This window comes from Sorghum bicolor, chromosome 5 (genome assembly GCF_000003195.3).
Source record: "Sorghum bicolor cultivar BTx623 chromosome 5, Sorghum_bicolor_NCBIv3, whole genome shotgun sequence".
Classification (NCBI taxonomy): Eukaryota; Viridiplantae; Streptophyta; class Magnoliopsida; order Poales; family Poaceae; genus Sorghum; species Sorghum bicolor.
This window is the reverse complement of record NC_012874.2, coordinates 6,143,037-6,164,636: the sequence shown is the minus strand read 5'-3', so window position 1 is coordinate 6,164,636 and position 21,600 is coordinate 6,143,037. Positions and strand designations below refer to the sequence as shown.

The 21,600-nt window shown below is 41.6% G+C and overlaps 1 protein-coding gene across 1 annotated transcript; it reads right to left on the bottom strand.

The window, feature by feature from the left end:
* LOC8079717 (WD repeat-containing protein 20 homolog) lies at positions 1,290-10,109 on the bottom strand. The gene is made up of 11 exons (XM_002449051.2): positions 9,655-10,109; positions 8,869-9,180; positions 8,668-8,776; positions 8,460-8,583; positions 5,509-5,596; positions 5,339-5,422; positions 4,496-4,592; positions 4,305-4,392; positions 2,900-3,005; positions 2,712-2,804; positions 1,290-2,264 (listed from the first exon to the last, which is right to left on the bottom strand). The coding sequence occupies exons 1-11, from the start codon at positions 9,811-9,813 to the stop codon at positions 1,827-1,829; spliced, it is 1,698 nt and encodes a 565-aa protein (XP_002449096.1). The 5' UTR covers positions 9,814-10,109; the 3' UTR covers positions 1,290-1,826.

Here is a 21,600-nt window from a genome sequence, read left to right as displayed (position 1 = left end):
AGCGCCAAGAGTCTTGATGGGGACGCCCTAATGATTCTGACTCATCATGCGTTGGGGTTTCCAACATGTTTCTTCATGTCGTAAAGATCCTAGAGCACGGGTGTTTTCATGTGAAAATAAACACTGTGCAATTCCTATATTCCAAACAAGCTCTAAAGCTTCGCTTGTGTGGTCAGCTACTTAACGCCGCAAGTACATATCTCATTCCAATAAAAAGAACTGTTAGTGCCACGGAATAAAAAGAACAGGTAAGGCCAGTAGGAATTTCACATGAAAAAAATGCAAGATTTATGAAAAAGTCCTGCAATATATTGAACTTAAGTCATGACTTATCAGCCAAACGAACAAGTCGTGAAGCTAAAACCGTTTGGCTAAAAAACACATAGAGCGAAGGAGTCCCAATCACCCCCTTAGTTTTGTGCAAGCCCACATCCAAAAATATATAACTGTTGTAAGAAAAATATATATAACTAGTTCTAACTTTATAGAAAGTCAAACTACTTTTAATACAAAACAAGTTCAGAAAATAATAATTAAATGTTATTTTATTTTTTTCACAATTGGTATCGTAGGCCTTAACATTTCCTGCAAAATTAGACTTTTTTACATGTTATAATTATAGACGAAAACAGATAAGATACGGACATATATCATATTTATTTTTATATTTTTGTTCGGATTTAGATTTCTATTTTTATATTTTTGTTCGGATTTAGATTTGAGTACGGATAGTGTCAGTCATGTCACATAGGATATGATTGAATATTAATATTATAAATATATGATTTGAGTATTTAGATACGGATACGGTATCAAATGTTGAATATTCAAACTCAGAAATGGACAGATTTGAACTCCTCCAAACAGTGAAAAATATCTATACCGTTTTCATTCCTATCTATAATCCGAAAAATATCTATACAGTTTTCATCAGATTTCCTTTGCTACCGTTTTCATTCCTATCTATAATCCGAAAAATATCCATACAGTTTTCATCAGATTTCCTTTGCCACGTTTTCACGGACATGTGAGAAAACTTAACTTTGGCTTCCCTATGCTATTATAACACTTCCCTTGTAACACAAGGATATTTGGAAAGTAAAAAAACGCAAAACATTTTGTTTCTCACAAGTCACAAGTGCATCCAAACATTAATGCGTTTCAGGACCAAATTTGACAAAGGTTCCACATCTCCTGCGAACCACACGGAAGCATGAACCCAAACCCAGCATTGCCTATCAGATAACGGAAACGTGAGGACACAAACTTGTGATGAAATGTTTAGGAAATTGGATAAATATAAGAAATTGATTCTGAATTGCTGTATAAAGTAAGCGTTTACAGCAGGTACTATGTACCCCAACGAAAACCAAATATTGCTTCTGAGTGAGGAAAAAATTACCGTCATGATGCAGGAATCAATTGGTTGCCCACGCTCAGGGGTAACATGACTTACACCAAAAATGGGTACACTAGTCTACAACTACAACAAAGTTATAATAAAAGAGAAAAAAAAACAAGTGATATCAAACCAGTAAGCTTGTAATATTTCATCTTACGGCAATGTCTGTATATGTACAGGAGTAAGTTCCGTTATTTTCTTTCGCCAACATAGATGGCAACAATGACACTTCTGTAACTAGAGACGTCGCCGATGAAGCAGGAAAAGAAAATAGCTAGCAAAAATGCTAGCAGAGCCTCTTCAATCCTTTCCTGCCAGCCTCCCCAAGCTACTCCGCTCCATTTAACCTCAGGTTAGTGACAAAAGATGGATGAATGGCCATGGCCAAGCTAGCATGATAAAAATGCTAGCTTAGCCTCTTCAATCATGTGAAAAGAACAGATGGCGGTTGCTTGAAGCTGGAGCTGGAAGCACCTGCTTTATTTGATGATGTTAACATCTTATCCTTAGCAGTAGCATTGCCTACAACCTGTTCAGAAGAATCTGGCTGCTGGTTGTTTTCACTATGAATGGGTCGGGCCCAAATTTTGATTAGCCCCTCACGGCATATAGTGAGGATTGATTCACTAGTGAATTCCACGCCAGATAGGGGATCTACATGTACCCGGTGTGCAACAAGAGGTGAGAGCTTTGGCACATCTCGCATCCGTGGAGAAGGCTGGAGAACACCGGTTGGAGGGCATGCATTGTCCCAGTGTGCAGAAGGGCTTCCACTACTGAATGTCGGTGAGCCACCTGAAGGATGGCGTAGAGGGACAGCAATCTCCTCCAATGCCAGATCCCAGAGAAGCAGTTGGGTATCCTAAGTGCAAGCAAAGTGAAAAGGTATCATTGCCAGTATTAATTTTGTCCAACAATCAATACCAGGTAAAGGCTATAGCACATCCTATGTTCAAGAAACAATCACAAAATATCAAATTATACCAAAAATTAATTAATTAAATTAAGGAAAAATAGTTTGAAACCCAATTTTACAACAAATACAGAGAAGGAATAGGCACTAAGAGACCAAAAAGGACAGCAGGAGCACCAAGTGCAACACAAACTGCTAAGAGTCCAACAACTAGCAAGAGCAGAAAATTCTAGATACTCATACCAGTAGCATTTTCAGTTCTTCTCAGTATTCAGAAGCTCAGAAAGTAAAAGGACAAATTGTAACTAGTACTTGTAGTCATGATTCAGAGATATTATAATAAAAACCCACAAGAAAAACTCCAGATAAAAAAATCGTATATCAACTTCTAGGTACCTGTCCAACTGACCCAAAGCGATACATGACATTTTCTTCCGTTTCATCTGAATTTGGTGGGGACCAATATGGATCAAAAGAAACTGCACTAACCTGTATAATTGCAAATTAATTTGACTCAAAATGCAAGTTTCAATTAAAAATGCCTATGTGATAATAAACAAATACAATTGTAATGATAATATCACCCATGAATTATGCCCTTCGCCCCATGCAACTATCTTTCTTTCATCCATGCTCCATACTTGCACAAGATCATCTTCACCACCTGATAACAAATATTTGCCATCCGCACTGTAACAGCACATCACAGCAAACTAATTAGCACCTTCTAGACTCCAATTCACAGAAGTGCAGAGAGAATAAAACAAGATTCAAACATGCAATGGTTGTATGCATACATTAGTCAATCTCTATCCATTCAAAAGCTAAGATGTTAGCAGGAAAGGTTTGGGTATGAACTCGTTGAACAAATAGGCATTTATCAAATATTGAGAACCAAGTAGTAGCTTGGTTTGTTGGTACTCCAGTTGAGATGACGGCCACTGGACTCAACCAGAGGATCGCCAACTTGTGAGTACCTCCCTGAGAAACTGGGTTTCAGTGACTTCATGGCTAGCAAAGCTTCACCCCACCTGCTACCATCCTATCACAAATCCCACTCGACCCCACCTCATTGCAAGCCCTTCTTTCCCATTCATTCCATCCCACCCCAAAACCTTCAACTTCAAGGGCACAACTGAAACTGTATTAAGCACTGTCCCCCACCCCATGTGCAGGATGATTTTTAAAAAAAAAAAAAACTGACTGTCCCCCACCTTTACACTGAGCTGAGAATATTGTTTGTTAATGCAGTATATCATACTAAGCAATGTCTGTTGTCAGCTGAGATAGAAGCCATGGTCCCGTGTCATTGTACCAGCTGCTACAAGCCAATAGCCTATACAAGTACATTTCCACCATGTACAACACTTCAAATTTATACATTGTACTAGATGCGCCTTCATCCTTTTATATTCCTTCATCTTCAACTTATAATTACTCTGTTTGTTCCCATCTTGCCATTTCTATCTTTTCTACAAGAATTTCAGACTTTCCATGTTCTTCAAATAACAGAAACTTGCATCTGACATATTGTATGGGATTCTATACTGTAATATTGTTTCCTTTATTATTATTAGGAATAGGAAAAGCCGAGCAGGTGCACCAACTATCTTGCCCCTAGCCTGCTATACAATTTCCATTCTAAAACTCCATACATTATGCTCATGTAATTTTATATGCAAAAATTGGCCAACAATACTAATTTTGAGTTTTGACGAACTCTCAGAACTAAGAAGTTTCATAAGGTAAAATGACTCGATGACCAAAAGATTGGAACAGGTTTGTTATATAATTCACATATTACTCATCAGTCATCAGGACTACACAAGTTAAAAACGTATATACAACCTAATAATCCGACAATAATACAACTGTCCTGTTTTCATATGTCGGACTTGGACATGCAAAAATACTTCAGTTCTGCGAAACATACGGCAAAATAGGCAACAGACCATATCTAAGCAGTAAAACATGCCATTGGCAGCTTACCTCCAAGAACAACACAACAGTGCACCATAGTAACTTTTCCCACCAAATATTAGTTGTTCTTTCGCAAAGTCAAATACTCTTAAATAACCTGCATAAGATCAGATTGTTTTAGTGCAATATACAACTTTTCCAACAGCTAAACCTGTTCTGCACAAAACTGTCGATTCTCATTCTTGGGCAGAGAAATTTACCATCTCGCCCAACAGTTGCCAAGTAAGCACCATCTGGTGAAAAGGAAATGCCATTGATTGCACCTTGACAGATGTGCCACCTTGCAATTGGATTACCCTGCAGTGTAATTTTAAACCGCAGAATGAATCATAGCAGTCGCAACATTAGGACTCAATGATGTTAAAGAATTTCCAATTAAGGGCATGTTTAATTCTCTTGCCCACCCCTGCCTAGCCTTGCCTAGCAAGGTAGATGAGAAAAACACATGAAGCTTTGTTTGGTTTGAATTTGGGAAAGGTGGGGATTCCCTTGCTTTTGAGAGAGAGCCAGATTGCCTCGCCTAGCAAGCTGTGCCTTTGCCTAACCTTGCCAAGCAAGGAAAGTGGGCAAGTTTGTGCAATACAACCAAACATACCCTAACTCTCATAGGTATTTTGCAAATTTTGACATAATGACAGCAATGATAATCGTTTCCACATTTCTATATTTCCAGTATGACCTGCAGGAATGGTTTCAGTACTATTTGGTAGTTGGTATTAACTGATATCACAGAAGTAAAGACCGCTGATAGAAAGACCAGACCAAGGATACACAAGTTTATGCTTTAATGTCAACTACCAAGAGGCAAGAATGCAGCCAACACCAGCACACACTTGTAATTGCGTCAGGTACTTATGATAGATATTTTGGTACATGTCAGCTACGAAGAAAGGGCAATAGAGTGTTGCAGGAAGTCCAGGCACTCGTCTCAATAATAAATTTCCAGAAAAAACATTTTACTAATACCCTGAAGTAAATTATGGAACATACATAGCCATCTGAATGCAATTTTTAGTAAAAGAGATCATTGTGACTTGAGATACCTTACTCGACTTTGCATGTGAAATCAGCACCTGGCTTTGATCCTTTACAGTTGGAAATGTCCAATCAGTATTTCCATCCTTGGACTGAATGTACAAAAGTAAACTTATTAGCAAAGTAAACTTAACAAAGTTTGATTACTTCATACAAAGTTCCATGAGAAAGGGCTCACTTTGTCATACACGTACAGATTCCCATCAGCATGACTAACAACAAAAATTCCTTCACGCTCTGGAACCCATGCCACACAAGTGCACCGACTGCAATAGATTGGTGTCCAAAGATCAATATATATACTTACAGTTTAATAACTGTGTAAAGAGAAGAATCTATCTACACAATAGAAATAGTATCTTCTGTTTTAACTGCAGCTTGTTGCCTTTGAACTAAGAAAATAAGTTCAAGTAAACTTTCCCAAAAAAATGATAGGGAAAAAATCCATTCAAATATCCTAGACAGCAGCAGGCCCAGTACATAATCAAGAATTCGAGATCATCATCCTCCAGTAGTTCAATCACCACAGCGATTTCAATCTAGCAGATCCCTATACAAGTATACATGCATGCAAACCAAAATGCTTCCCTTTAGATCTTATTACTCCCTTCATTCTCTTTTATAAGGCCCGATTTAATATGACACGGTCTCTCAAATTACACTTTGGCCACTTATTTATTTTATTTTATTTATACTTATAAACTTATGATAATTGGATAGTACATTTAATTGTATAGCAAATCTAACGGTATCAAGTTTGTATTATAATAATTACAATTATTAATCAAATTATTGGTCAAAGTTTTAAAAGTTTGAATTCTGATATGTGTGTGTGCCAATGTTTTCAAGACGGCTGGTCGTGTCTGGACGCTGGGGGACCGTCCAGGTCGTCCAGGACGATTAGTCGTCGTCTAGGACGATTAATCGACCCTGGATGAGCCCCCTGGTCGTCCTGGTCGTCCCCTACATATGGGGACTGATATATACCATATATATTATGTAGCTATATACAATACACATTATACCATATATATATATACATGTTCTAGGCTCTAGAGTCTAGATAGGTCAGCTGGCCACTTACCTGGCTGCTGCAGTCTGCAGAGCCCTTTCTTGTCTTGCTGGCTGCTGCACACTGCACGCTTGAAGGGAGCATCTTCGTCGTGCAGTCCTCCTCCCTTGCACAGCTGCACGCTTGCAGCAGCAGCCGCAAGGAAGAGAGGGAGGGCAGCTGGAAGGGAGGAAGGGAGGGAGGAGAAGCTGGGAGACGGAAGGGAGGAGAGGAGAGGAGAGGAGCAGCAGCTGGGAGACAGAAGGGAGGAGAGGAGAGGAGGGCAGCAATGGAGGTGGCTGCTGCTGCTGGACGGGAGGAGAGGAGAGGAGTGAATGTGTTGTGCTGAAATGAGTGAGGGGTAGATAACATAAACCCTAATGGGCTTGGGTCAAAATATAAGGCAACAAGCTAGGCCCAACTCTAAGATGCAGCCCATCTACTGACTGAACCATCTCCTGACTGGACGCCAGACAACCTGGACGGACGATTAATCGCGACTGGTCGACGACTAATCGGACGACCAGTTTCCTGGTCGTTCTGGCCAAGTCGGAGGCCTGGTCGAGTACCTCCAACCGTCCAGGACGATTAGTCGCGATTAATCAGACGTTGTGTGCCTTATAAAAGAGAATGGAGTAACTAGGAAAGGAAGTTACAACACCTTTTGACTTCAGCATTTCATGCAGTAAGAAAAACAAGCTAATTTGCAAGCTATCCAAGGAACTGCATCAAGATACAACCATAATGTGGTAACCTTCCGAGCTAAAACCCCCCTCAACAATTCCAGGATTGAGGGTCCTGAAACTGTTGGAAACACCAGTTCCCCAGTGTGTCATAAAAGGACATTCCAGGGTTTTTTTCAAAAAAAAAAGGTAGCCGCAGAAACCACAATTCCACATCACATCATTAGAGGACATTCTAAACCACTCTAAAATAGCAGAAGCCTAGCCTGCCTAGGTGGCACACTGGTGCTCAACACCACCCATCCTGTCTCGTCAGTTGAGGAACAAGTGCTTAAGTGGCCAGAGACCTAGCGGTTTTTAAAACACTGACAAGATAAAGAGGAATCAGGATATCCTGGGTCGCAGCTTTTCCATATTATCCAATATATAAAGCAGGCAGCATGGAGAAAGATCATGCATTACGATTTTTATTTACACAGATGATGGAGGATAAATGTTTTGCTGACGTTGATTGATGTTTCATCAAAAGTAGCTAACTAAATAGACATGTAAATACTTTTCATTATCCACCAATATTATTCGCAGTACCTTTACTTTTCATTATCCACCAATATTATTTCCATTATCCACCAATCGTAACCAGTACTGAGACTACCCCATAAATCGTACATGCTCCTCCCACTTTTAGGTGATCACGTTCTAACATCTAAAGATAATGGGCGGTTTAATAATAAATTTGGGACCTTCTTGAAACTGTCTAAATCTTAAAGGAAAAATACAAATTCCAAATATTTAAAATGAATGATAACTTGTTAGGACATGTACAAGTACAAGAGGACCAAACAGCTTCCAAGTATTTGACCAGCACTGATTTCAAGAACACATTTCTGAATTATGTTGTAGATATGTTTCTACGCAGTGATTGTGAAGGTTCAAATTTTGATCAACTTCATAAATGAAGGTTACCACAGTGATCGTCTAGGTTTAAATTTTGATCAACTTCATAAATGACAGTTTCCACAAAAAAAATTAACCCAAAATATAATGAAGTTGTCACTTCACATCTAGTGTGTTATGTTTATCTTCGCTGATGCATGCACTACAAGTTATAAGTTGAAAACTTAGTATCTTCCATGCATATGGGTCATCATTACTTTTGCCAGTATCTCAGCAAATTGTAACAGATCACAGTGTACTGCATGTCGGACATACTTGCATCATGCATTATAATGATGCTACCCAGCTTCAGTTTTTATCGATAACTCGCAGGACCACTACCATATCAAGAAATAAATATTTAATACTTGTATGGTAACGGTTAGACAAATTTGCCCAGCTTATTAAGAAGGAAATTGACACGTCACTTTTAAATTAAACAGTAAAATGAAAACATGCCTGCTGGCAGCGCCACCTTGACTTGGATCTTTGTCTTTGTCTTTGTCTTTATTAACAAAATGCTGATATGAAACGGGCTTCTTTCCAGGATCTTGCAACTGCTGCCTCAGTGACATTGAATAGACTGCAGAACGAATAAAAGAACTTATGCACGATTTTTTAACTAATATAAGCATAAAGCTTCCTAATTATGAAGCATTTGACATACCATCTCCTGAGAACACCCCAACGAGCAGATCGTGCCCATCCTTGGCCTCTGGGTCAAATGCATGGCAAAGCGGGTTTGAGCTGCTGAAGTGGATGGACTTTATTGGATCCTGATGCATTTAGCACGTGATCAGAGACCCACAGGATACCAAAGCTACAAGTAACTTAACATGCATGCGTGCAACAAGAGAAAAGGAAATACTTTGTCGTGTGAGTTGAGATCACTGATGAAAAGTGTATCCGCAGTATTGAATATGATGTACGTGCCCTTTCCATCATAGTTCGCCATGGCTTGCGATGCACTCGCACTAGTCGACACACCGATGCCTCCACCCATGCGGCTGTTTCCTGAGACAGCCCTGCTGGTACCATTGTTCCCAAAGCTAAGTGCCCGGCTCCCATTCCCAGTGCCGAGCAGCCTTGCAGCTGCAGACCGCATCCCACTACCAGCACTTGGTGTTGAAGGCGTGGAACCCTGGCCTGCTGGCTTCTCCTTCAAATATGCCACCGTCATCTGGCACCATCACAACAAATAATTGATAGCTGTATAAAGGATTTGCAATGTACACAACACAACAGAACAAGAAATCACAAAGCCCTGAAAACACTTAAGCAAATATTTGATCTATTTGACAAACCTGTGTCAATTTTTTTTCTGTAGAATGGTAACTCGAAATATATGCAACGACTATCCAAACATGAAACATCAGACACTAATCTATGCTGCGCCTGATCCAATCTATGCTGCGCCTAGAAACTTCCAAATACCTTCTGCATCAGCAATCGAATTCCCAGCGCATCTACAACGACTCATCGAGAAACCGCACCTGATCGGGTCAAGTCAAACCCACATCCTATCCCAACCCAACCCAACCCGGCCATCCAATTCCCCATCCATCCAGCACAGAGCGACCCATCTATAACCCCATAATACGGCGCATCGAACCCCCCTCGCTACCCTAACCCCGAACGACGGCGCCGTTGCTACCTGGGAGACGGTCTTGCCGCTGTGGTTGTAGTGCACGACGGCGGGGGAGTGCGTCTTCTCGTACTGCAGCTTGTGCCGCCCCTCAGGGGTCTTGAAGTAGGTCTTCAGCCCGCCGGCCCCCGCGCCGGCCCCGCCGCCCGACCCCGCCGCCGACGCCATGGCGATCGCGGACCGCCGCAATGCTCACTCGCGGACCCCGCGCGCGTGCGTGCGCAGACAGACGAGGAGGCCGCGTGAGAGCGGTCACCGGCTCATGCCCCCGCCGGTGACGCGAGGGGTAGGGTTTTGGAGGCGAGGGGAGGCGGTGGTCGGATTTGGGGGGATGAGACGGCGGTGGATGCGGGAGAGGAGAACGGAGCTTCGGAGTCGGAGGCGCAGAGAGAGAGAGAGAGAGAGAGAGAGAGAAACGAGCTGATTATTTTTGCGGGACTCTTCTTTCCTGTGTCGATAGAGAAATCCATATGGCATTGGCATCAGGGGGAAAAAGGAAAGAAAACCCTTTCGGGTTATTAGGACGAGACAAAGCGTTGATTTTTGAGAAAATAAAAAAAATGAAAAATAAGTAAAAAGAAATTGCTTATAAAAGTTGACTTTCACAAATGCCAGACATGTCATTAGCTTAGAGCATCTATGTCCTTGCCTTAGCTACAAAGCTAATTCGACATGTTTGGTTGTGTGAACATGTTTTCTAGCCAGGCCTCAATAAGTCAAATTGGTCTCCTCTAGGCTCCACAAAAATGCAGTGGAAGAGTGTGTGAGACCAAGTTTGAATCAGCTCTCATAGAGATTCTTGTCACCTCCTCACGCAGCTCCCACCGCTGAACCGGCCTCGCCAACGTCACTCTCTCCTGTCCTTCTTCACCGACAAAGCTCCTACTCTCAATGGCGACGGCTCTAGTGCGGCTACACCTCGTCTTCTCCTGCATGCACTCTGTCCCCTCTGCCGGTGAAGGCCGAGCGATGAAGGATACTGAAACGGGTCTAGAAATGTACTAAAGCAGACCTAGAAGGGTACTGAAGCGGACTTGAAACTTACCAACACAAAAAAGAAGTGATTCTATCTAAAACAAACTAGGCAACCAAACACATCATTTGCTAGCTAGGTCTAGAAAATATAGCCAACCAAAACAACTAGGGATTAGCTTGCGGGGATAGGCTAAACCCTATGTGAGTCTTTATAAAGTTGCCCTGTTTAGTTTTCCCCTCCTAAACTTTAGTCACCTAAACTCGGACTAAACTTTAGTCACTGAATGTTTGGTTTGGGTGACTTAAAGAGACTAAAAGAGGCCTTTTAGCCTCTTTTTAGTCCTTTTAGTCAGAGTGTTTGGCTCTAAAGTGACTAAAAAGTGAGGCACCCTAACCAAAAGATGAAGTTTAGTCCTATTTAGCAACATTTTGGTGATTAGATGGCTAAAACTCATTTAGACTTAGTCATATGTTTAGGTGAAAAGTGACTAAATGAGACTAGATTTAGCTGACCAAACTTTAGGAGGAGCTAACCAAACAGGCCCTAAAGGTAAAGTTAAAGATCTAAATTATTGTTTAGAGAACCATTTAAGTGGAAAAAAATCGATGCTTTTGTATCCGCAAAAAATCTAAAATACATAATAAGTTGTTATTCGAGTTTTTTCACCAAACCTATATTCCTATAAGTTCGAAATGATATAAAAAGAATCTCTTTCATTCTAATTTATTAGGTCTATATGTCATTATAATTGGCACGATTTGACGAACTACCATTACTATGTACCTAGTATAAATTATATCATCCTTCTATTGAAATATATCACTATATATACTCAGAGCACGCCCATAGCATCTTACGGCTCACATACACAAGCATGGATATCTATTACTTATGTATGAATGATTTTGCTCTACCTACTAGTTTCTTGCTTAGCCCCTGCAATTCCCTCTCACTATCGGACACAGCACCTTTGCCGAATGCAATTTGGTTTGCCGAGCGTCAAATATCGAGCACTCTGCAAAGCTTCTCTTTGCTGACTGTGGTCTTCTATTTGTCGAGTGCCGCACTCGGCAAAGAACAGCATTCGGTAAAACAGGCCAAATATCTTTTTTGTTTTTTAAGTAATTTATTTGTCGAGTGCCTTGGTCCAGACACTCGCCAAAGTTTTTTTTCTTTTTTGAACCCAAAAATTTTTTGTAGCCCTCCGACATTACTTGCAACTATATGTTCAAATCTGGTGCACTTTTTATGGCTTTTTGCTATATTTTTAAATTTTATTTTATTTCATTGAATTCTTTCAAAAAAATGCAAATTTTGAACTATATGTGCATCGAATAATGAAATCTAGTGATTCAAAAAATGGTATTCATGTATCGAGTATAGTGTGTGGCCATATCGAGGAACTGACCGGAAATATCAAACATTCTTGTTCACAAAACATGATCAGGAACTTATTGCAAGCAAAGTGTTTTTAAATTCTATAAAAATCAAACAAAGTCCAAAAACACACGAAACTTTGGAGATGCCGTGATATCGTATGTGGAGACTATGATAAAAATTTGAGAAGGTTTCATGCATAAGGATGAAAACGGTCGAACTCGGTCGAAAAACTCCTCAACCGTTTTCTACTTCTACATTTGAAATACGAAAGCGAAAACGAAAGCGGACAAGCCGAACACAAAAACGAACACGAACTTACGGAATATCTAGAATTTTGGAAACGAAATAATTCGAGCGGAATTATGTCGAACACGGTCGGTATACGAAAATTCAATACGAAATACCGATGCACAGTATATAGCATTAAACAAGTGCGAAAGTACCCGACCAAATACATAACAAGTTCACAACTAACAAGTGCATGATCTACTTCAACTGTTCAAGTGCATAGCATTAAACAAGTGCATGATGAAATACACAAGTCCAGAACAAAAAATTAACAGAACATGAACGTCTACAGTTGATCAGCATCATCCATGTTATCAGGATCACTTTCCATGTTTTTTTCTTCCTCATTGTCCTCCTCGGCGTCCTCTTCCTCCTCATTATTGTCCTACAAGTTTACAAAGTGAATTAAAATTAGATGTAGCAGTGAGCTAGCAAATAGAATATTTCATAACAAGCAGTCAATAAATATACCTCAATTTTCAGCTTAGCCACAACATTAGTCAAAGCGTCAACCTCAAGATCACTCACAATTGATCCAACCAATTTAGAATCTAAACAAAAAATAGAAAGGAAAATAATCAAAGCATTATTCTTCTGCAATTACAAGTGTGTAACTGAAAAAAAACAGATAAAATGAGTACCTTTATTTGCTGCAGCAACCCAATCCTTTGTGCAAATTAATGCTTTTACCATCTCGGGATCAAGACGACTACGATAGGGATCAACAACACGACCAGCAGCACTAAAAGCAGACTCGGATGCTACTGTTGATACTTGTACAGCCATTACATCCCTAACAACTTGCGAAAGGATAGGATACTCTTCTCTCTTGTTTTTCCACCATGCTAAGATGTCAAACTCACCAGCAATCTTCAATAGTGGTTCCAACATATACCTCTCCAAATCATTTGACTCAGCCACAGCATGTTCACTCTCATCATATAAGAATTTTTCTAGGTCATGGTCTATATTTGCCATTAATATATCAGCTAGGTTACTAGGTGCAGGTGCAGCCACTTCACTAGGTGTCTTTGATGATGCAGGAGCAGAACTAATAACATAAAAGTGGTAAAGTTTCTTTACCACACTAACAAACTCATCAAGTTCAGCTTCATAACGAACCCCATGGAACTTCTTCATGTAGTACTCTATGAGCCTTTTCTTGTACCTAGGGTCAAGAAAACAGGCCACAGCTAGAGCAATATTGGACTGCTCCCAATATTTCTCAAATTTTTTACTCATAGCAACTGCCATTTCTCTAATTGTAGCATCTTCACTAAAGCACCAGTCATCAAGCAAGAGCTTTATATCACAAAAACCTCTATAAAATAAGTTTGCAGTAGGATATGAAGTGCCAGAGAGAATTTAAGTGAGATCATAAAATTTCTTCAAGCAACTATAAATTGTCAATGCATTGTCCCATTCATCAGAAGATGGAGAAATATTGACATACCTACGTCGATTTGAAGACTTCATCCTAATAAATGCATCCTTGTAGTACAAGGCATCTCTTAGCATTAGATAGGTGGAATTCCACCTTGTTGAAACATCCATTTGAATACCCCTCTTTGTATCCAACCCAGCTTCGGTGGCACACTTCATAAGCTCTTCCCACTGCAATGGAGACCCTTTCACAGCTAGTACAAGTGATTTGACCTTGCTAAGTGTTCCTGAAATGACTTTCAACCCATCTCTAGCAACCAAATTGAGAATATGGCAGGCACATCTAACATGAAAAAACATCCCATCACACACTAAGGAACCATTACCATTCTCTTTCAGATCTGAAATTATATCATTGACAGCCACTTCATTTGAACTAGCATTATCCAAAGTCAAAGCAAACAGTCTATTTTCAATGTACCATTTCACCATAACTTCTGTGAATGTCTCTGACAACTTTGCACCAGTATGCCTACCTTTTACATTGAAGAAACCAATAATTCTCTTTTGCATATGCCAATTATCATCTATCCAATGAATTGTAACACACATGTATCCTTTGTTTTGGCATGAGGTCCACATATCCATTGTTGCACTAAAGCGACACTTTAAAGTTTTCAAGTGTGCATAAAGAATTCTTGAATGCAGTCGTCCCACAGACGCCCTCGGCTCTGTACTTCTGATCACACCTAGAGAAATTGCAGTATCCCCAAATCTCCTGAATTTGCTTTCCTTCCACCACTACATACTCTTTTTTCTTGCTGAAATAATTCCAGACCCATGATGTGCATTTCTTGTACCTCTTGCCAGAAAGGTGAGCCTCCTCTTCATCCTCGCCATCCTCTCGGTCATCATTGTCAACATTAATTGGTGTTGTGGTACATGGAGTTGCGGTTGTTGCTGGTGCACAAGCGGGTCCAGCGCCACTGCCGGTGCAACTGGTTTCAACATTTGGTGCATAGGAACCAATCACTGACACTGAAGCTGCTACTGATGCTTCTGTAGTTGGACTTTCACAAGTTGCAGTAGAAGTAATACTTTGAGATGCAGACCTTTTGCCCCTTGATCCTGCCAAGAGTGAAATGAAAATTTCAGATTGTAAAAAGAAAATATATTAAGTTCTAGGTTAAAAAATGAGGTTAAAGCTTTCCCATTCATCAGTAGGTTAAAGCTCGTACAGAGCTTTCCCATTCTTCCATAGTTTCTATGTTCCTATTCCTATAAAATGCATCCAGATATGCACAAGACACAAGGTCCCCTACTTTTCTATGTACAGAGTAATGCATAACCTATACACCTATTAAGATTGTGGTAATTACATAGGCTAATACATCTGTTATTAACCTATACCACCAGTTAGTCTTATACATCTACCAAATGAAACACAGGCTAATACATAACATAGGTAATTACCTTTACCTGGCGGGGCAAGAAGGTGGCGCACGCTCTTGGTCTTGTTCTTGCCCTTGCCCTTTGTTCCAGGAGCAGAGACACCTCCTCCAGCGGGCGCCATCGATGGGCTGGGGCCTGGGGGCAGTGCTGTCGTGCTGCGCCGCTGCCTTGTTGGGATCGGGGACGGGTGGAGACTGGAGACTGGAGAGGATGAGAGGAGGCGGGGTGAGCCGGCGACCTTGGAGTCGGCGCCGCTGGAGGCTGGACCACTGGAGGCGCTGGTTGTCGACTTCGCCGAGTTGCGTTTGCGAGGGCAAGGGGCGCCGCCAGCCGCCAGGAATCCGATAGGGAGGGGAGCAACGGAGCATACGGGGAGGACTCGAGGAGTCAGGGAGGCATTGGCTCAGTCTAGGGTTGTCAACATGTTATTGGGATGGGCCATAGTGGGCTACTAATTTGTGCTTTGCATACTGGACCAAATTCGGTTCAAACCGAATTAATAAAACGGTACACTCCGAATATAATGTAGAAAAGTAGAAATCGGTCGAAAAAAGCCTAAACCGAATTTGTTCTGATTTCGAATTTAGTATTCCGTATTTTGATTTCAAATTTAATATTCCGTATTTTGTCCGACAATACGAATTCGATCGGGTCAAATTTAGAAAACGGTGCGGTTCGGTTCGGGATATTTCCGTTCCGTTTTCATCCTTATTCATGCATGTTGTCATGTATGATGCTTACAAACCATAACATCTCTACATATGATTAACTGTGGCGGTTATGTTATAGTGACCACCTCGGTTAACTTATTAACTGAGGCGGTGATAGGCTGATAGCCTAACCTGGATTAATCGAGGTGGGCCACCAGCTGAAAGCCCGAGTTTGGTTTTGGATAATTGATGAAACCCTAGTACTAACCTTTATGCTAAGTGTGTGTAGACTTAATGAGGTTGGTACATGCCAAGTGAAGGAGCAAGTGGTGGTCATTGTGATGATGGTGATGACCACAAGATGATCAAGTGCTCAACTTGAAAAGAAGAAAGAGAAAAACAAAACCCTATGGAGTTCAAGGCAAAGGTATTGCTTAGGGTTTTGGTTTTAGTGATCAAGACACCATAGAGGGTGTGATCACATTTAGGATAGATAGCCGTACTATAAAGAGGGGAATTCTTTGGCTAAGCGGTTATCAAGTGCCACTAGGTGTCATTGTTCATGTGCATGCATTTAGAACCTAGTGAGCTAACTTAATTCCTTCAAAGAAATTGTTTGTGAAAATGCTAACACACGTGCACTTGTTGGTTTACACGTTGTGGTGTTGGCACACTTTGAGAAGGAGGTGGAGTTTCAAGGGTAGAGAGAGGATGGGTTCCTCGGCGGGATTCGGCGCTTTTCGACAAAATGAAGTGCATATTCTCTATTGCGCCGGTGGGAAATTTGGAGAAGTCGCGGGAGTGTTTCTCGCTGAGAAAACACTCACCGGACGCTGGCTTCTGGAGCACCGGACGCTGCGTCTGAGCGTCCGGTGCAGACAGTGCCTGGCCCAGCTAGGGTAAGGCACCGGATGACAGGCACCGGACGCAGGCTTGAGCGTCCGGTGTGCGGGCGTTTTGCGACCCTCTCTGCGCATGGGTCCGGTGAGCACCGGACGCTACTGGTGCTTAGCGTCCGGTGACCCGCAGGTTTGCGGAACTCTCTGCGCATGAGTCCGGTGTGCACCGGACGCGTCCGGTGCTAACTTGCTCATCGTCCGGTGCTCTGCAGGTTACCGTTAGACTCTGACACGCGACTGACGTTGGAGCACCGGACGCTAGTGTTGAGCGTCCGGTGCCCCTTTAAGACCGTCCGGTGACCCCGCAGTTTGCCCAATGAAAGAGCCAACGACTCTATTTGCTTGAGGGGCTATAAATACGTGTTTGGCCGGCTTGGGGCTCACTCTCTTGGCATTCTAACAGACATAACATCCTTGTGAGCCTAAGCAAACACCTCCCACTCATCTCCTTCATAGATTATATATCTTTGTGAGATTGGGAGTGATTCCAAGTGCATTTGCTTGAGTGATTGCATCTAGTGGCACTTGGGGATCGATTTGGCTGTGGTTTTCTTGTTACTCTTGGTGGTTGCCGCCACCTAGACGGCTTGAAGCAGCGGAGAAGGATTGGCACGAGTTGGTGATTGTTCGTGGCCATCTCCCGGTGATTGTGAGGGGTCTTGTACCTTCCCCGGCGGAGAGCCGAAAGGTAACTCTAGTAAAGTGCTTGTGTCATTGAGTTACCTCACTTGTGGGTAGGTTCTTGTGGTGTCCTAGTGAGGACGAGGTTCGTGCTACACCTCTTAGCCACCGAACCACCAAGTGTTGGTCGACACAACGGGGATGTAGCGTGCCGGCAAACACGTGAACCTCGAGAGAAAAATTGTGTGTCTCCATTGTGATTGTTCATTGGATTTCTCCCGGTGATTGGACTTCATTTTATTGATTGGTTCATCCCCTCTACGCGGCGGTATAAAGTTCAAACCATCTCTTTTACATTCCCGCAAACTAGAGTAGCTTACTTACTTGTATAGAAACTTTAGGTAGCTTTCTAGTGTAAGTAGTGACATAGCTCTTGTGTGCCTAGTGATTATATCAACTAGAATTGTTGGATAGGTGGCTTGCAAACATCCCATTAGAGCTAGAGCAAAAAGCTTCGCTTTTTTTTACTAACCTCTTGCTCTAGTGAGTTTGTAGAATTTTTTAATAGGCTACTCACCCCCCTCTAACCATATTAGGACCTTTCACCAGCCCATCCGCCTCCGAGGGCCAAAATAAAAGGTTGCCGTTAAGATTTTTTGTAGTAGTGATGACTATGACAGATAAGCAAAGAAGCTTTTTTCCAAATCCAAGAAGTTTGACGACATTAAGAATATGCACCGCATATGGCATCCACACGGTAACCACATGATTGGAGATTGTCGCATCTTAATAGATAGGTACATAAGGAAAAATTATAAGGATCTCCACTACTATATAATCCACCAGTTCTAAACTTAGCTAAATGCACCCCATAATCTACTATTACAGTCATAAGCTACACTAATTACACCCAAAAAATTGCACCCAGGAAGCTGTGTCTTTTAAAATCAAGGAACAAGATTAACTCTAATCTCATATTCCACTAACTCAATCACATCCAACGGTCATAAACACACTCACCTCACCCCTCACCCTCAGGCCTCAGCCCGCCCCGCGCGGCTCCTCTCCCCACGCACTCAGCGACTCCACTCCCCAACACACGCGTGCCTCCTCGCGACTCCTCCTCTCCCCAGCACACTCAGCAACTCCTCTCCCCAAGGGCGCCAGGCCACCAGGGCATGGCAGGTTCTAGCCGGCTGCCAGGGCTCCAAGGCACCAGGGCATGGTGAGCGCCGACCGCCGGGGCAGGGCAAGGTTGCTGGCTGCCAAGCAAGGCCCGGTTCTGCTTTGGTAGCATGGAATTAGGTCCTTGCACGCGGTGCCATGGAGCCGATGCTGGGCTGGGTACGCGGTGGGCACAGTACCGATGACAGACGAGGCCTCTGCAGCGAGCGCAGCCTACTCCATGGCTGCTAACCAAGGTACCTCTACTCCCATTCTAAATCCCCTAGAGCTCCGATTCGGTATGACAGGGAGGGTGCGAGTAGTGGACCGCCGCCGGCCGACCCTGTATCCTCTCTCCCGCGGTGCTCCCTTCGGCGGCCTCCACGAGGCTTTTCTCGCTGATGCCGTTCAACCCGAGCTGCTTGTCGTGGCTGAGTGAGCTGAGCCCATTCCTCCCCAATGCCGGCACCTGTGCCGCCATAGCCAGGCTGGGCCAGGCGCCGTTCGCGCCGAGCCCGCGTAGCAGCTTGATGCTGTCCATGCCCACCTTCCCATTGCTGGCCACCAGCAGTGGCCTCGAGTTCTTTAGCAGCACCAACTTCTCGGACTTGTAAATCTCTAGATGATTATCGATTCCATTTCATTACTAATACTTTGTCGTTGCTGTCAGGTCTCATCTGTGTCTTGCCAAGTAGCCTGATTAAATTTTCTAATCGCTTTCCTATTGGTAATTGAAGGAGTTAGCATTCTGTCAATGGTAACTGTACTGATTCGTTAATTAACTGATTGGTTGCAGGAATTTTTTTCTCAAAAAACTTTTCTCTGTTCCCATAGATTGACTTGCATGGAATGATGAAAAACAAAATGAACTGACAATAAACATTTTCAAGTAGCACGGGCACTCTTCTCTACAGTGCTTGCTTGTTAAGGGGTGGAAAGGTGAGGTCAGCTGGAGCTTTCTTTGCTGAAAGAGGAATAAAGATGAGGAAGATCACCATCTGCCATTAGAGAAGTAAACTTCTGCTTGTATCATGCTTAGTTTATTTTCCTTTCTGAGTGCATGCTGTAATTTTTTTTGAAGCATATTATACTTGCAGCAATGAAATATATATTCTAGATTGGCAAAATAGATCTTTAGAGGAGTTCTGGAACTCCTGATATGAATTTTTTTTAGCGGTGAAAATATGTGGTCACGTGATTTCCTCTAAGTTGAGAGGGTGTTTTCCTCTACTGGTTTTACCTGATAAGAATGACTTCGGATAAACAATAAGTAGTTTACAAACCTGTAGGTTTGGAGGCCATAGTATAATCACAAGTTTTTAGAATTTTTGCAATGAAGGTTTGGCACACAATCACATAAAAAGAATAAGTTCTGTCTTAACTTTGGGCAGCGTTTCTGACAAATGATTTTCTACTATCTGTGTTCTTTCAGTAAATCTGTTAAACATTCAAGATTTTGTTTCCCCAAATCTATGTCAAAAGAGAGCTCTTGAGCTGATTTTGTTAGTGCTCATGGATTTGCAACCCCAATATTTGGTTTTTTAATATCAATAGCAGTTTGCTATTGGTTTATTGGAATTTTGTTTCCACATTGCTATATGTGATATTGAGAGATCCAAGGCGCCTCTATATACCCCAGGTAGGCTTTACCACATTGTTAAAAGGTAACCTTTCATGAATGAATATACAACATGTACTAATGCTTGCCAAAGTGGTATGTTAGAAGGACACCTTTGAGGAATAAATATACAACATGTACTTTGGATGTCAGGTCTTTGTTCTCTTATCAAAGTGGTATGTTAGTATTGTGCATCTTTACTTTTTCAGTCAAAATTACTTCTGAAGGGTGAACAGTTCACCCTTTAAACTATTTCTGAACTATTTTTTTTTACAGGAACTAATAAGTGTGATGTCAGTCTTGGTGGCCACATTATTTTTGTTGGCACCACAATTGCATTGTTCCAAACTCACAAAAGTACTGGCCCAGATGAGGGTAATTTAGCTGTTGTGATGCTATTCTGCAGTTGTTTCCACGCCGACCTTTAGCTGCAATGCGACACTGCAGGCAACGGCAGTGTTACTGTATACTTTCTCCGTCCCAAAAAGAGTGTCGTTTTAGAATTTCAGACATCTTATTTGATCATTTGTCTTATTCAAATTTTTTACAAAAATATTATATATTTTGTTAAGACTTATTTTATCATTAGAGATACTTTGCTCATGATTAATTTATTTTGTAATTTACATAAAATTTTTGAATAAGACGAACGGTCAAACGCGATGTCTCAAAGTCAAAAACGTCACTCTTTTTGGGACGGAGGGAGTAGGTGTCAAGTGTAAGTGTTGACTAACCAGGAAGAAGAAGGAAACAACCTTAAGTATTTTCTCACTAATTTTTTAGACAATTTCCAAGTTTTATTTTGGTTCATATTTGTTAGGTGCATCGAGCAAGGCTTAAATTATCAAAGACAGACGTTGCTGTCCAGGTTAGTTATATTGTTATGTGTTTTGTAAACAGCCATTTAAAACCTCAATTTTTTCGATGTCATAATGAATTAGGAATTGACCAGGTTCAACATCCAGGAGCTGACCATATGGACTTCAAACTTGAGGACAATGGCGCTGCAACAAATTTTCAAATGTATATGTACTTTAGTATATGCGCCTGGAACCAAACCTAAAATATACAGCTATGGCTACTGTAAGCAACAAATTTTCTCCTTTGTTAGTTTTAATATACGTTCTTTCAAATGTATTTAGAAGCATGCCTTTATTGCTTACATTGTATGCAGTGAAGATCAAATTTATGATGCAAAACTATGCTGGTTTTTCTTGCACCCACACTGCTCGTTGGTTTACAAATGTGCTTAAATTTTAAATAAGACGAGTGGTTAAACTTGAGGTCAAAAAAGTTAAACAACTTATAATTTGGGATGAATTGATAGTTATTTTTATGTGCATCACTGAAATGAAGCCGTAGCGTTAGCACGGGTATTATACTAGTGACAAAAAAGAAGATGAGTAGAAGAAAAATAATATGATCGAGGGGACAATGGTTTCTAAAAATCCAAGAGGACAGTGACAGTAATCTTTGCTGGAGTCCTAGGTTCTATGAGCAAACATCAGGACAAACTAGCCCTTT